The sequence below is a fragment of the Cryptomeria japonica genome, unplaced genomic scaffold, assembly GCF_030272615.1.
Source record: "Cryptomeria japonica unplaced genomic scaffold, Sugi_1.0 HiC_scaffold_282, whole genome shotgun sequence".
Lineage (NCBI taxonomy): Eukaryota > Viridiplantae > Streptophyta > Pinopsida > Cupressales > Cupressaceae > Cryptomeria > Cryptomeria japonica.
This window is the reverse complement of record NW_026729104.1, coordinates 90,078-106,176: the sequence shown is the minus strand read 5'-3', so window position 1 is coordinate 106,176 and position 16,099 is coordinate 90,078. Positions and strand designations below refer to the sequence as shown.

The 16,099-nt window shown below is 33.3% G+C and overlaps 1 protein-coding gene across 1 annotated transcript; it reads right to left on the bottom strand.

Moving 5' to 3' along the window:
* Positions 1–11,493: 11,493 nt before the first annotated feature.
* On the bottom strand, positions 11,494–13,792 carry LOC131870085 (paired amphipathic helix protein Sin3-like 4). Its single transcript, XM_059215790.1, has 6 exons — positions 13,435–13,792; positions 13,179–13,328; positions 12,796–13,081; positions 12,313–12,464; positions 11,969–12,075; positions 11,494–11,864 (listed from the first exon to the last, which is right to left on the bottom strand). Exons 1-6 carry the CDS (start codon positions 13,482–13,484, stop codon positions 11,581–11,583), a joined length of 1,029 nt encoding a protein of 342 aa, XP_059071773.1. The 5' UTR covers positions 13,485–13,792; the 3' UTR covers positions 11,494–11,580.
* Between the last annotated feature and the right edge of the window lie 2,307 nt (positions 13,793–16,099).

Here is a 16,099-nt window from a genome sequence, read left to right as displayed (position 1 = left end):
ACAATGAATGTGCCCACACCGGATCACATGTGCCTGTTTGAAGATGTGCTGCACAAATAGGGAAGTCACATGAGTGCATTACATGATGCAGATGACAAGGTGTCACTCCATCGGCAAGTGGAGATTATCAGCTATTATGCATAGTGTGCATCATAGTTCTGAGAGATAAGGAAGAAGAGGTAAAGGAAAGTGTTGAAAGGCTCACACTAGAACTACCGGTAAATCAAAGGAATGCCTCAAGTGCATAAGGTCAGGGATATGCATTGGACCGACAGAGAAGGCATATTGTGTTGCCAATACAGATGAAGAAGGATGGGTTTGTCTCTTTGAAAAAATGGTTGAGATATGTTCCAAGGTGATCTGGGAGAAGGCAAGGTTGAGCAGAGGGAGTCAGAGGAGAATGACGAGATTGGAGATGGAGTCTGGTGAAGGTTGATGACATAGTATCATCAAGAGCGTTTACCTATATGTATGTCCACCTGTAATACAGACAAGGTGCAGATGCAAAAGACTCCCATTTGATGAAGATGAACATGCTATGGATAGCTAAACTTTCCACCCTAACCACTCAGTAACCACAGAGTTACATCGCTCTGCCTGAGGGTAAGTAAAATAGTTTTTTTTACAACTAACTTATAAAACCATTTTCTGACTAAAAACAACAGAAAGTAAAAAAAACACGGGAACGGTTATCCAATTCATGGCAACATGCGACTAGTTTGATCCATCTTCCACTCCATGAATGCCTCCATTAATTACTGGATGACAGGTTCAGTCGGAATGACTACGTGTAAAATTCGTTGTTGCCAAACCTCCTTATCACTATGCACCTGTTTTACTTTATCCACATGGTTGTTCAAATGATCTATGCATAAAAACAGTAAGGATTCGGTTTTAGCAATGGCGGAGAAATCTTTCTTGGTGACCACCATTTCACTCCTAACCATATCAATTTGCACTTCAGAATATTTTCTTATGGCTTCACCAGTGTCAACGGTTTTTCCATCCTCTTTCATATATTTCACTCCAATGCATTTTAGATCATTAAGCATGTTTTGTACCAATTCAGACGATTCTTGCTCAAGTTTAACAAATTCCTCATAGCCCAGTTTTATTACCGAATTTATCCATTCAATGTTATTTTTGCAAATGTACAGAATATTTTTATTAAATCCCTATAAAGGCTTTTCTGCAAGGAACTTCATTACGCCATCTCTTTGAACTTCTTCCATGTGAGGTACTATTCGGGCCCACTTGGCTTCTTTGTTCTTCCAAGTTGTGTTTTCCTTTCCCAACTCTCGGATAACTTAAGCAACATCATCATACACCTTTCTCAAATACCTAATGTATTCTTTTCCCTATTTCATGATCATATCTAACCATTCAAGGACCACACCATGTACCATTTTAATCCTTTGTACTTCTACGAGCAACTTCTGATTGCTAGGGGACTTGGGATCAAAGAATGCTCATTGTGCAGATAGTGGTTCCGGATCTAGTCCATGGATTGCGTCAATATATTCCGCCATTTTTCTTAAGTTTTATTTTAGTTCCCTTTTATCCTTTTCATCTTTCCAAGTCCTAGTTATGATCTTTTTCATCGAAGCTTCAAGATGAAGAACATCCGTGGCCCGAGAAGTAGTACCAAAATTCACCTTTTCAACAGTAAAATACATGACTGTAGGGTCCTCTATTTTCTCAGCTGTCAATGGGCAAGCTATCTCTACAGTCTAATTCCCACTGTCAGCATCAAAATCAATTCTTGAAATGGTCTCCAGTTTCTTCACTTTGGGAGTCTTCCCCAAGCACTTGTTCACCATATCTTCCAAAGGGACCAAAACTGGAACTACATTCCTTTTCTTTCTATTTAGGGTATTTTCTAACCATTAGAGGTTCAATGCGCACAGAAGTTTCATCAGAGCTAGCTACAATTTCCTTTTCATTCCTTACTACCAATGTGGTAGTAGTGTTTGCCAAACTATCCACTTGCTGAGTGTCATTTGTAGCATCAACATTTAGCACCTCCAAGTCTGGATGAGCTGAAGGATCTTCCATATTAGGAGAGGCTTCTAAATCAACTAGCATTGAATACACAAGAGATTTCTTAGCTCCGCTTTTGGTTATGGCCTTGATGATCCTAGTAGGAGCTAGTTCATTTTTTATTTCCATCGGCCTAGCACTCTGACTAACTCTAGTCTTTGTTCTGGATGATCCTGCAACACAAGATGTAACATGGGAATTAGCCAATGGGACTTCAGAGGATGAGGTTGAATCTTTCTTAGAGACCTTTCCGATTCTTCACTCTCTTAGCCATCTTTCAATTATTTTGATAACTGGGAATGTCCTTGTTTGAATCTGGTCCTCTTCATCTTTTTCCTAGTCCACTTCTGGAATGACTCCCTTCTTCCTATCATCCACAAACTAAGGATCCATCAGTTCACTCTCATCATCCTTGACATTAGAAATATTCATTGTCAACTCAAAGGCCATGACTTGCGGTAGGGTGAACCTTTAGTGTGTCCTCTTGCTAACTTAAAACTCATCACATCAATCAGCCCAAAAATCCTCTATATTTGGCACATGGATAAAATCTTTTCTTAATTTTAGATGGGTGGCGACAAACCCTTTGGCATCAAAATTTGCTCACGGACCATATAATTGAAAATTCAATTTTTTAAATTCTAGTTCCAAATTCAATTCATTAGAGACACTACTACAAATAAAATAAGTTAATTCAATTAGAAATGAGACACTTGTTGATGTCTGGCTCTGTACTTTGTATCAATATAGGCCAACTGCCAGCATATTTCCATTAAAATCTGTTTGTCAAATGCATATCTAGGAAGCTTGTACGGTTCTCCTTCAAAACCCCCTACCCTTAGGTAGATAAACTTGGGAAACTGTATGAAGAAGCTGCCATTAGTACCAATTAGTTGCATAGATTCATTAGACAATCTTTTATGAATGTTTCCCTTCAATTCATACACCATCCTGCCTAGGAATATGCCATGCACTTTATGATAATTTTCACAGGACCTTTGTTGTTGAAGATGCGGGTGATATTCAAATATTCTCATATTGTCCACCTACGCTTAATGGTACAAACCAGGCCACAGTCTAACACATGTGCCAAGCAATATAGAAGATATGATGACATATAGAAGTTTTTTTTACCGAAGCAGCTCAAACCTTCATGCAACCTGTCTGCAATTAATTTTTCCCAATCAATATATCTTTTCTCACCAAAAATGACTTGTATGAAGAAGTACATCCAATCTTCCCAATAAAAGGCCATTTGGTTCCCCCTTACTCTATGTAACAAAATGACTATGCCTTGACTTCTTGGATTAGATGTTCCTGTGTCAATGGACTTGGCAGTCAAGAACCTCCTCTTTGAAACTTTAACAACCAGTTCCTTGCAATGACATTCCTATAGAATGATTTCTTTTATGAGAAAATCCCCTTTGACTTGCACACCGTCCAATCCTCATATTGCTCCTTCTCAGGTCTTTTCATAATGGCAACAACAACCTCCTGACTAACCCTAAGCAGAACCTCACCATCTGTGCTTCTTACACATCTCTCAATAGGGTCATATCTATTCATGCATTCTAGAACCAGCTCAGGACATCACACCGCAGGAGGGAAAGTTGCTGCTTCCACTAACCAACTATCCAGAATCCTCTGCATTAAAGGAGGACCAGTGGGATTTCGTGCCCTTTCATGGAATTCGTCTAGGTCTACTGACGACATAAAAGTGTCCCCTAGCTCTGACAAGGTACAAACTAACCAAGACTTTTGGTCTATCTTGGGCAATTTAGGTCTGATTTTGAATTTGCCAACAAAAAAAAATACAGCAAGGGAGACGAACTAAACCAACTGAACTACCAAGAAAAGCTTCCAATTTAAGAAATCATAGAGATGAGAAGAAGATTTTGAACTCACCTTTTATGCAAAGCTCGAAATCCAAAGAGACAAGAACAAAAAATATCGCCTGTGCAAATACCTTACTTACCAAATTAGGCAAATGAAGAAGGCAAGTATTTATTTTTTATTTTTTAAATAAAACAAAACTTGAGAACAGGCTTAAAAATCGGTCACAGGATTTGATATGATTGTAACTGCATGCTTATCCATGCCAAATTATTCTGAAAAGACTTAATTCTGACAATTCATTAATTGCAAGTCTTTTCCCTCCACATCCTTCCCTGAAATAATTATTCTCAAGTAGGATCTTCTTTTCGACTCATTCCCTCGAAGTTCACCCTTTTAAATCTAGAATACTCCCTCCATGGTGATGCTTCGTGATTTTTATGTCCGCTACTTTTATGTCCAATGCTATTCAATCCTTGAACTTTGAACTTTGAACCCTCTGAGAAGTAGTTCAAATGTTCAAGTTCAAAAGAACATAACAAGGACAAACTAAGACAAAGAGAACAAAATGCCGCAGCTTATGCGTTACAAGGACGGGACTCAGGCAAGACTTGACTTTCTCAGCTTTGAACTTGAACGTTTGAAAATGTTCAATAATTCAAGTTCAATAACAATTGACACTAAGACCATTAAATTTTCTTTTTAAAAACAAATCCGCGATACAACATGCTCCACTTGAACTTGAACCTTGAACTTAGATGAGGTTCAATTGAGAGGCTCAGTTCAAGATAAAATTTAATAAGACAAAAACCAAAAATCACACAAACCCGGACTAAATATACACTCCTTATTTTTAAATAACATGAGAACATAAATGCCTCAGGAGAATGAGGAGGGTAACACAAATGATGTCAAATATTCCATTCACAGTTCATGATTTGTTCATATCGGAAGTGTGATTGAGCTTTGGTGAGGTCCGGTGAGATAGAACGAGACATCCAATAGAGTGTGTAGTATTTTGATTAGCGGTTCATTTTGGTTGAATGTTTTGTGTTGTGGATCTCAGAGAAGCATTATGGATGTGTAATCTACCTTATTCCAAGTTTGTGGCCTCTGGTGAAGATTCTTGAGTAAGATAAAAGATTCGATTTACATGTTTTTGGTTAGAACAATGTTCATCAACAGTAACATGTGGATATTCATTATGCGGATTAATCTTGGTGGTTGTAATTGTGTTTGAGGATTATTTTCTGACATATGGATAACATGTGGACAATTCTTTTTCGTCCGCATATGCATTGGAGTTCGGATTGAGCCGACTTGGAGAACACGTTTCATTTGTGTGTTATGCATTTTTGGGCCAACATGTAGATGGCCTAATTTGATGTTGTCGATATATAAGAGCGATTGCTATTATCATTTTGGATATCGATGATTGTGTGTTAAGTATTTGTAAGAGATTGTGCATAGTTTCATGTGCACAAGTAAAGGATTTGTGCTTCAGATTACAACAAAACAATGCAGTATAGCATAGAAATGTAATATTGTGTACTTTATGCTTAACTGAAGCTGTATTTTGGCATTTGTAGGTGTTGTTTATCTGTTTAGACATTCCAATTATATTTGTAATCATTTTGTAAGGTAGTGAGCCTTCTAGGGTTGCAACCCTTATTGTAATTTGAACAGTGAGCTCTAGGTAGTGTGCTTGAATCCATGTGCATTCCCCTTATGTGCTTGATACTTAAGGTGGAGAGCAAACACTAGTTTATTTAGTTACTAGCATTAATTTAGATTAATCTAATAGCCATCTTTGTATTTCGTCAGATAAAATGTACTTAAAATTTGTAATACTCATGGGTCCCAAAATTGTTTTTATACCATTGATTTCCATTGAGGCCAACAATTGAAAAGAAACTCAACTCTCATGAGCATTACAACTTGTAGGTATAGTTTACCTCATGGAATGCAATGATGGTCATTAGATTATATTTTGAATCAGTGGTGGCAACTAAATATTGCTGGTAGAACCCTAAAGTAACTAATAATTATGATGTATTATTGACAAATTAATTTAATCTTTTACAATAACTAATAAAATTTTGGCGAATCTGATCCAACCATGTATCGAATATTTGGGCGAATCTTTGAGTTAAAAAATTTAATAAAATAAATTATCTGGCGATTTAAATAAGACTGAAATAAAATTTTGTAAAAAATGTGGTGATTTAGGTTACCTTAAAACTTGAACTATTAGCCAAATTTTGATTTCCAAATTTTAAAAAATAGCCAATTGGCGAATATTAGCCACTAAAGAAATCACTACATTGTTGGCGAAAGGAGGTCTCCTTTATGTTGAAGGCGTGTAACCTTGTTTCTAGATTCCTTAAGACATCAACATATGACTATGTTGACATATTAAGTGGGGCCATACATATCACCCCTTTTATATTATACTTTTGCTCTATATTTGGCATGTCTTATGTGAGGCGTTCATTCTTGAAACAAGACAAAACGAAGTCTTATACGAGATGCTTCATGCCTGAAACTAGACACAACCTTTTAATATGTCTTATATAGGGTAGACATGCTCTAAACCAGAGAAAAAAAAGTTTTATACTATTTTTATTTCATGTCCTATACAGGTTGTTGCATGCTCAAAACCAAACAAAACAATGTCTTATACGGGATGCTTAACTTCTAAAACCGGATAGTGACATATGTAGTAAGGTGAGTGGAATTAGCAAAACATAGCTAGACTATTCTGCCTCTCCTCCCCACCATGGATCACCTAACATAACACAACTTGCTGGCCTGTGGAATCCATGTTCCTTCTTTCTCTCCCATGAACCCATAGCATGACACATTTTGCCAGTGTTGGATCATGGTTCATTGTTCTTTAAATTGGTGTACATTTTTGTTCTTTCTACAAGTCCACTTGTTCTCTTGCAATAACATGCGGATAATGATATTAGAGGTTGAGGCATTTTGATTATCGAGGCCTCTTCAACTAGTTGACTTGAAACTTTTAGTTCTAATGATGTTTACTTTTGTTTATGCTTGAAAGTTACTTATTAAGGAGCATGCTCATGAGATCATACTCTGATAAAGTAGGGGCCAAATGTGGGGTCGCAAATTGTACACCTTTATTAGTATGTTCAATTTCACACTTTCCTAGCACCTATTTTAGTACTTCCCTTTCCTCTATGCATTATAGGACCTTTATTGACTTAAATTAATATTAAGGGTCTTATTCTTTGAATTTATTACATCATCACACTCTTATTTGAGCCCTTAATTATAGGCATGCCCTTTATTCTTTTAATCCCAATTTAATCCTAATCTTGCCCTATTTTCAATCTTCAAGGCAGATTTTAGCATATCTACACATTTTTTTTTGAGACACCAAGATCGATTTAGGATTAGAATCATGCTATCTCACATCCCTAGAACATTGGAAAAAAGCTGATAGGAGCAGGTAGTATACTACTTGGTCCTGAACATTTTCCCTGAATTTCAAGAGAATATTAAGGTGGTCATACCCTATTCAAATCTAGCTCTGTGCAAAAATATATCAATTCTAAGTCAGCATAATGGTGATTTTAATTATGAAATCCTTATATAAGGCATCCTTCTCAATTCATTTTCAACAATTACACCTTATGCTAATGTTATCATCAACTCAAGAGCAATTATTCTTCCTCAAGAGCAAATCTGAGTCAAGGAGGAGCAAAAATACATCAAGGCATCTTCATATTATGTTTCAATTATAATTTCATGATAAATTTTATGTGATTTTTCATGTTATTTAATCAACACATGAAGGAATTATCCTAAGAGCATTGCATCATCTATTGGAGGTACAATCATCTACTTTCAATTATTTCATTTGTTCCCTCAAAATGTAATATTTTCCAATTTAGTTACAATTTAATTTTTATTTCAATTAGGTTTAATTCCAAACCCGATGTTTGACCTAAGGCAAACCCCTATCCACAACCCTTTCTTTCCTCTTGTGTACAACTACAGGTACCCAATGGAGCCAAGAAGATGAGAACAACATCATGACCCAAAAATAGAGCATCCAACCAAATTTCAATAGAAAGTGTCTGGACCAAGGTTCTCCGGTCCTCCTAGAATAGGTTCAAATTTGATAGGTGTCTCTTGGATTATCTCAAAATCTATATTTTTAAACAATGGCACTAGGCGCTCTGGTTTGAGCACCCTGGTCCTATCAGTTTGGTTACAAATTTCAATTATAGGCACACAATCAGATTATCCTCCCATTTTTTTACCTATTGCACAAAGATTTTGTTTCATTATCAGTTAGCATAATTAGTCCACCTTGTTATTTCATGCATTTACCTTCTTACCCTAGGTTTGTCATTCAATTTACATCTTTTCAATTACAATTTCAAGATGAGTTACCTAAAGCTCAAATTGTGTTCTCTCAAGATGGGTTACCTTCTAAGGATATTCAAAATCATTATGATCCTTGTATGATAGTTGTCCCTATTAATGGTAATTCTATAAGACGAACCTTAGTGGACAATGTATTTGGCCTTAATGTTTGTAGCATTGATCTGTTGGATAATATTATTGTGGACACTTCTCTTATTCAACTTGAATCTCTTTCTATTCATGGCTTTGACAATGCTGATAGGTCATCCTTAGGTACAGTAACCTTTCCCATTAAGATAGGACTTGCTATTTTAGCTACACCTATTCAAATTATGCTTGAGAAGCTTACTTACAACCTTGTTCTAGGGAGACCTTAGATTCATCGTATGCAATCTGTCCCTTCCACTCTTCATCGTCAAGTCAAATTTATTTATAACAACAAGATGTATACTTTGCACACTGATACTAAATTACAAGTTTGTTTGCAAAATTCATCTGATTCTAGATCTTCTTCAGCTTTTTCTAATTCTTCTACTACTCAAGTTTAAACGTCATCTCCTCCTAAATACACTTCTTCATCCGAAGAGGTACTCTTAGATGATGATTGGGGGTGCTTAGATTTTACACCTACCTTTATAGTAGAATATAAAATCACCCCAATAGGGCCTAAGACTAAAAATAGTGATGATATGGTGGAACCTAATAAACGATCAACTTTGCCTAAACAACTTAGTAAAAATTTTGTGGCTTCTTCTAATTCAATGTATTCTTCAAAATATTCTTCTAGTTCATCTAACTATGACATTGAGACCTATGAGACCATGCCATCTCTTTCCGATATGGAATCCCTTTATGGTATGAGTTTTCACATTTTAGCTAAAAGTAGTTATAATGGAAATGGCTGTGGCACAAGTGGACAAGGGATTAGAGTTCCTTTAAAAAATAAGATACGTAAAACCTCATTCAGACTTGGATATAATAGTTCAAAACCCACTGAACCATCTACAATACCATCTCTCAATGTGAATTCCATATTTAGTAGTGATGACTGTGCTATGTTAAATGAAACCCTTGATGACCTTATTTCAATTATATCATCCTCTTCAGCTCTCAACACTCATAAGGAAATGGTGATGATTGACAAGTCCCTTTATGAGGCTTTCCTAGTGGTTATTAAGACTGACAATCCCATTTGTGAGGCTTTAGCTTCTATTCATTCCAATACCCTCACTTATAGAAATGAGGCCCTAATGAGTTATGTTTTTCCCTTTCCTAAGGTTTCTTTTATGTATATGAAAGTTTGTGTGAAAGTGGAACATGACATAGAGGCCTATTATTCTTTTAGAGACTATTATGTTGATCAAGACATTCTGATGCTTATCATCTTATGTATGATTTTATTTTCATTGATTGTAGATCATTTCTTCATCCAATATATCATATATTTAAATAACATTAGTTTCTAGCATGATGCTCCTCATTACGTGACACTAGTAGCTTACCTATCGAAATATAATAGCCTATTTTTGTACCTCATCTTACCTCTTTTTTGGGGGGCAAGATTGGCTTTCAAACATCTCTCCTTAAGATTTATTTGTCTCAAGTCAAGACAATTTACTCAATTTTTGTCTTAAACCCTCACTCTGTGTAGTAGTGTCACATGTTGATTATCTGATTTATCATCCCTTCAACTTTTGTTGGAAATTCGTTATTTGATTCATTTTGACCCATTTGAACATTTTCAAAATTTTTCCACAGTGTTTGTAACTTAACTATATGAACACTTTGATATGCATTTACAAGAATAGTCAATGCCTCTTTAGAATGTGTACAACATCACTTATTTGAGGAAAAATTGATTGACATAGTGCACCTTGAATTAGAAATAAAGCTTCATTGTCTTTTTGTGAATTTTTCTAGAGTTAATGCATTAATATTTTTTAGGTTCTTCATATCCATTACTAATAATATGCCCTAAATCTTTAGATTTCAACAAATTTTGCATTCTTGGATTGCAATAAGCAAAATTCGTTCGACCCAATAAACAAAATGTGTCCCATTAAAATAGGAATCAATAGTTTTGATGTCATGCAATATTTGTTATCTCAAATAAATACAAAAAAACAACATAACGGCTATTGTCAATCAACAAAAAAATATCTTCATCTGTTTAAATATATGACACTTTAAAAAAAAATAAAAAAAATAAACCAAAATTTTTATTTTTAAAAAAAAATCAACAAATATTTATCTTTAGATTTAATGCCGTTATGTTTTGATTTGAAAAAAAGCTTACAGCCCACAACATAAGAAAAAATTATCTTTCCTCTTGCTGTCTCACATAGAAATGTGAAGAACAAACAACAATAAAACTTACCTTCAGAGCCGTCTCCTTTCCTCCTTTTATTTGGAACAACAACTTTTCTTTTGACTGGACAAATACAATTACCTTCCTTCAAAACAGCGATCCTTTAAAGAAAAAGAGTGATTGCGATCTTATTATTCTTCTCTTATAAAACAACTCTGTAAACATAATAATCTCGTCTTTTTCTATGCTCTGATATCAATTGAAGGTATTAAATTATTATAAATACAATTCTAATACTAATTAGATGCAAAAATATTGGACGACACATAGAAAAAATACTATAGAATTCACCCACTGAATCCAACTAATCAAGCAACTAGTTACACCAAATACTAAGTAGTCAAAACGGTTTACTGACATCAGCTAGCAATGTTTCACTGCTATTCCTGTAGAAGTGAAGAAAGCAGAAAATACAGAAATTGCTACAGCAATAAAGAGATACAGATTCTTTTATTCAATATCAGACGCTATAAGAAGTTTTTGCTCATATGATCAAGGATTGATTGATCAAATTATCAGAAATGAGGAATGCATTACAATCCCTTCAATGAATAGAGGCCTTTAACAAACAACAAATTTTAAAATTACCTCAGTAAATATAGAAGACTTTAAGGGACAACAGATTTTAAAATTCTAGAAGGTTATGACAAATTTAATATATATAATCTAATTTTATTTTTAGCTTCATATTAAAATAAAGAATAAAAAATAAAATAAAATATTACTGTGCATACAATTCTTCTCATGCCAAATGAGAGAAATTAAATATTCCAACAAGAAGCATATAGGTTGAGAAAAAACACAATTATATTTTCACAAGTCAGAAATTAATATTTTATTACATTTCTTCTCATGCCAAATGAGAGATTAAATATTCCAACAAGAAGCACATAGCGATTGAGTAAAACCTCAATCTTGTTTTCACAAGTCAGAAATTAATATTATATACAACAATCCTCCATAATATTTTCCAAGTGGCTCAAACATTTTGCATCTCTTTGGTTAAAGCGGGAGCTATGGTGGTCAAGAGATCTCTGATAGTACTTTGTATAAACATCTGCCCAGCCTTTGTTGAATCTGGTCCGACAATCGACCCATTCGTCGTGCTTCTGTTGAAGACGTTTTACAATTACTGGTAAACAGCGATCTGGCTTTTCAAGCAGCAGATCTATTATACGAAGCCCGCAATTTCCATAAATGAGCTCAATGCACCTTAAATTCATAGCTGCAATGGCCAAATGTTGACAAATTACTCGTCACATTTACAACCAACCAAACTAAATATCCAACTTGTGACTATAATTACAGAAACTCTTAAAAAGAAGCTACCTGTCAGGTGGTCTTCAATTCTGAAATGAGCATGTTGCTTTTCCAGTAACTCATGTACACGCTCAATTGCAGCTTCTAAATTTTTTATGAGCATGTCCAACTCAAATCTGGAAATTCAAAATTTGACAATGTTAAATACAAAATAATACACCTGTATACTATCTTCAGTGATAGGGAGCACCTAACACCAAATGATAAGCTCTCGCTCTCTGTATGTAGTATGCTTGGTTAGTTTATTAGTACTCCAGAAAACTCATGATTTTCCACCGAATAATTACAAATTGACAATCCTTAAAAAGTACTCCTATATGTAACTAGAAGATTAACTTCAATATATGTGGTACCTGTCATCCTCACAATTGAGAATAGCCTGCTCATAAGTGTTAAATTGCCTTTTTCTTCGGTAATCCTCTGTACCAGATGCTACTGATACACAAATATCATTCAATACCTCTGCGTCAAGATCAGTTGAACAGCTGGCAACGGGTTTCAGGAACTGCAACATAATGAAATTAATGTTGATTCTTCAGCCAAATTTTAAATAGAAAAAACAATCATACATCTCTACATTATGAAATAAACTAAAAAAGAAACAAGATCTAGGGAGGTCAGTAGATAGCTTCAGAAGAAGTGCACAAAGGAATTGTATTTACAATAAGAATTTCGAATGCAAAATAGTGGCTTAGACTGCAACTGAAGATTTATAATTGTATGCAAAAAATAGCGGCAGTTCATGCAGATGGATTGTAATAATGCATGTTTAAACTTTGCTTATGAATCCCACCAGACATTGATTCTTCCATTAAAATAAGAGAGATTTTCCTTACATTCTGTGGTATCAAACGGTATCTAGGAGTACACTGTTCCAAATGAGAAAGGTCCATCTCTGATTTGGGTTTGTATGTGATTTTCTCATTGTTTGAAGCTGGCAAAGCATTGCTACCCAACATAGCCCTTGATTTGTGATGTTGATCCTTGTGTCCGTCTCGTAGAAAATCTTCGGAAGGGAGCAAGATTTCGAAGCCTTTTGGGAGAAATTTATTGAAACCTAAAAGAAGTTCATGGCTCTTAACGAGCTGTTTCAATCTGGCAATAACCTTGATCGCATCACATCTGCAAATTAACCAAAAATGCCGGTTCAAAGAGCGTAAAATACATTATCAATTAGAAATTCGGAAGCCCTAAGTAAAGATTTGCAAGGATTACATACGTCTTTGACCTAAAATCATCGAGGATTTGAATAAACTCTGCGAATTTTCCCATATCATCTTTGAAATGCTCTTTTACTGAAATCAGATATGATTGTGCGTCTATCTCTGTTGGCAAAGGCATCTCTTCATAACCTTCGGCGAACCTACAACTGAAATTAACGCAGCACAAACGACAAGAAATAGTCAGAAATCTCATGTTCTGCCCAAGCTTGAAAGAAGCAATTAATTTCCAGCTTAGTATAAAAACTAACTTACCGTTTTGGTCCCCGAATCTCTGATCTTTCCTTCTCCGCTGCTCTCTTCATTATATAAGCTTCAAAATCTATAATTTCTCCCTTGAATTCAAACCCGCACAAGAAATGATGAAAAATGGGCGATAAAATCCGATTATATAATTATTTTTCTCCCGCGGAGTCGAGTAAGTTGTGATTGGTTTTAAATCTGCGCTAATAATAACTAATCTGAAGTTACCCGCGAAATGCTCATTTTAGCCGTTACAAGTTTGAGGGACAAAAAGCTGAGACTAGAACTAACGTGAAGTGCAGTAATGCGCGGCTATCCAACCGATAAAACAGGCATCTCGTACATCTGATAACATCCATTTTAACAAAACGGAGGAAATCAAGTGTAGTTTTTGCCGCCCACTATTGTTTTCTGTGAATGCATGAAATCGTTTTTATTTTGTTTTATATATCATAAACTATGACACATATTTTTTATTTTCTTATATTACATATTTATATTATTTATTAAATATCATTTTTTTATTTTTAGTTTTTTTAATTAAATTTCATTCTTTAATTAATTTAATCATAGATTATAAAGAGTTAAAAAATTAACTAAAATATTATAGTCTAAATTTATTTTCTATTTTTACTGAAATGTCACTTCTCTTTGATCTTACTGATTTCTATAAATCTAAAATTCAATTTTTCTAAAAAAAAAAATTTAAATTTTTATACAAATCATTAAATAAAATATCAGTATGTACATTAAATCTACTCACATGTGTTAACTCCTCAGTAAATGTTTGGTAAATCTAATAGACATTTTATTTGTTTTTTAGATAGATTTAATTTCTTCCAAATATATATTGATAATATTTGAAATATAATTTATTTTTTTAATATAAATTTTAGGTACATTAAATTGTGCTTTTAACATCTTATTATTCTCTATTTTAGATTTTTGTAAAAAATAGAAAAAATCATTTATTATGAAATAATTTATTAATTTAAAATTAAATAAATTACATGCTAGTTTATTTATCTTCTTATTTTATTCTAATAGATCAATGCATTATTAAAAAGCAAAAAAATAAAGAAAATGTATTAAAGAAAGAAAGTCCATGTGAACAACAAAATAAAATAGAGAATAAAATGATTCTTTTAAATTTGAATATTTATATTTATTATACAAGAGACACAAAACATCAAGTTCAAGCATCAAGTTCCTCCCAATAATGTGGTTAGCATAGAGCAGAAAACAGAGAAGCATTTGGATGGTATTTTTTTATAGTAAACGATTTGTTTAGTTTGAAAAATTTCAAGTATTACTAATTATCAAATAATTTGAAATATATTTGCATAAAAAAAATAAAGAATGTAATTAAAAATAAACTTGATTTATTGAAAGTTAATATACTATATACTTTGGTCACAATGATAAGCGCATTAGTACTTTCTTACTTTCTTCAAGGAGAAGCTAAAGAGTGTACACGTACACGTATTGTTTGTGCTGGGATGATCAAATATAATATATAACATAATATAGTCAAATATATGTGTGATGATCAAATATAAACATTTACAAAATAAAACTTTAATCATTTCAACAAATAGTTTTCCATATTCAAAATAATTGAACTACTCATCAAATTAATGATATCAAATTTTCACATTGTACATTCAAATGACAAATCTATTTAGAAAACTGTTCCAATTTGGTACAAAAAAGTATGGGTTAAAAATTGTACCATGGGGCATTGAGTGGAGATTTTGAGCTATATATTTTTGGTAGAAAAGAGTGATGGGATTAATGTTTTATTGTTTTTCAAATGGTGAAACTGATTTTTTACAATTTTGGAATATTCACATGCTATTTTGAAAATGATTTATTGAATTTTTACAATTTTGGAATATTCAGAGCCTTTATTTTAAAAATGATTTATTTGAGTGGAATTGAGCTAATCTCATATATCTAAGTCATAAGTATTTAATCTAGTGCTTCATCTTTGTCATGGACATTAATGGTTGAGTGTTAATTGACACATATGTTTGCCTATTAGATTTGAATCTTTGCAAAATGGTTCTCTGTTGTCAAATAATCTTCTGTGTTTTAAAGGGTAGTCAACAATTTTCAATGCTATTGCTGCTAGTTTTGAAATCTTTTTCTTCAATTATAAAACCTTTCTGCCTCTAACAAATTCCACAAAACTCCTTAATTCTATCTACACCCTTACTACAAGTCTCTTTTCACTCATTGCTTATCCTTACTAACAATTGGCAAGAACTCTATGCTTGCGTCTCTTGTTATTAAATATTATGTTTAAAATCTTAATCTTTTGTATTTAAATATTTTTAAATTTAAAATAAAAACTCTCTATTTCTCACATCATCTCTCTGTCTCCCCCTTTCCCTTTATCTTCATATCTACTTTTATCCTGCTATTGGTAGGAACATGATGCTTTGCATCCATTGTTTTTATATATAATTTTTATTTTATATTATATAAAATATTAAATAAATAATTAAGAAACCAATAAAAACAATAATTAAGAAATCTATGTAATTTTTATTATTTATTTTATATAATAAATTATATATAAATATATAATATAAATAATATATATTATATCTTGGGTGGAATTTTTTTTACCCATTGCTTTGGGTAATGTGTTACTAACAACTTCTTTCCAACT

Bases quoted from the DNA above. Each gene is read 5' to 3' on its own strand.
- LOC131870085 (XM_059215790.1), bottom strand. From the start codon at position 13,484: ATGAAGAGAGCAGCGGAGAAGGAAAGATCAGAGATTCGGGGACCAAAA. The intron at 13,329-13,434 runs GTAAGTTAGTTT...CGTTAATTTCAG, and splicing joins GAGATTCGGGGACCAAAACG to TTGTAGGTTCGCCGAAGGTT. The intron at 11,865-11,968 runs GTAGCTTCTTTT...TGGCCATTGCAG, and splicing joins AATTGAAGACCACCTGACAG to CTATGAATTTAAGGTGCATT.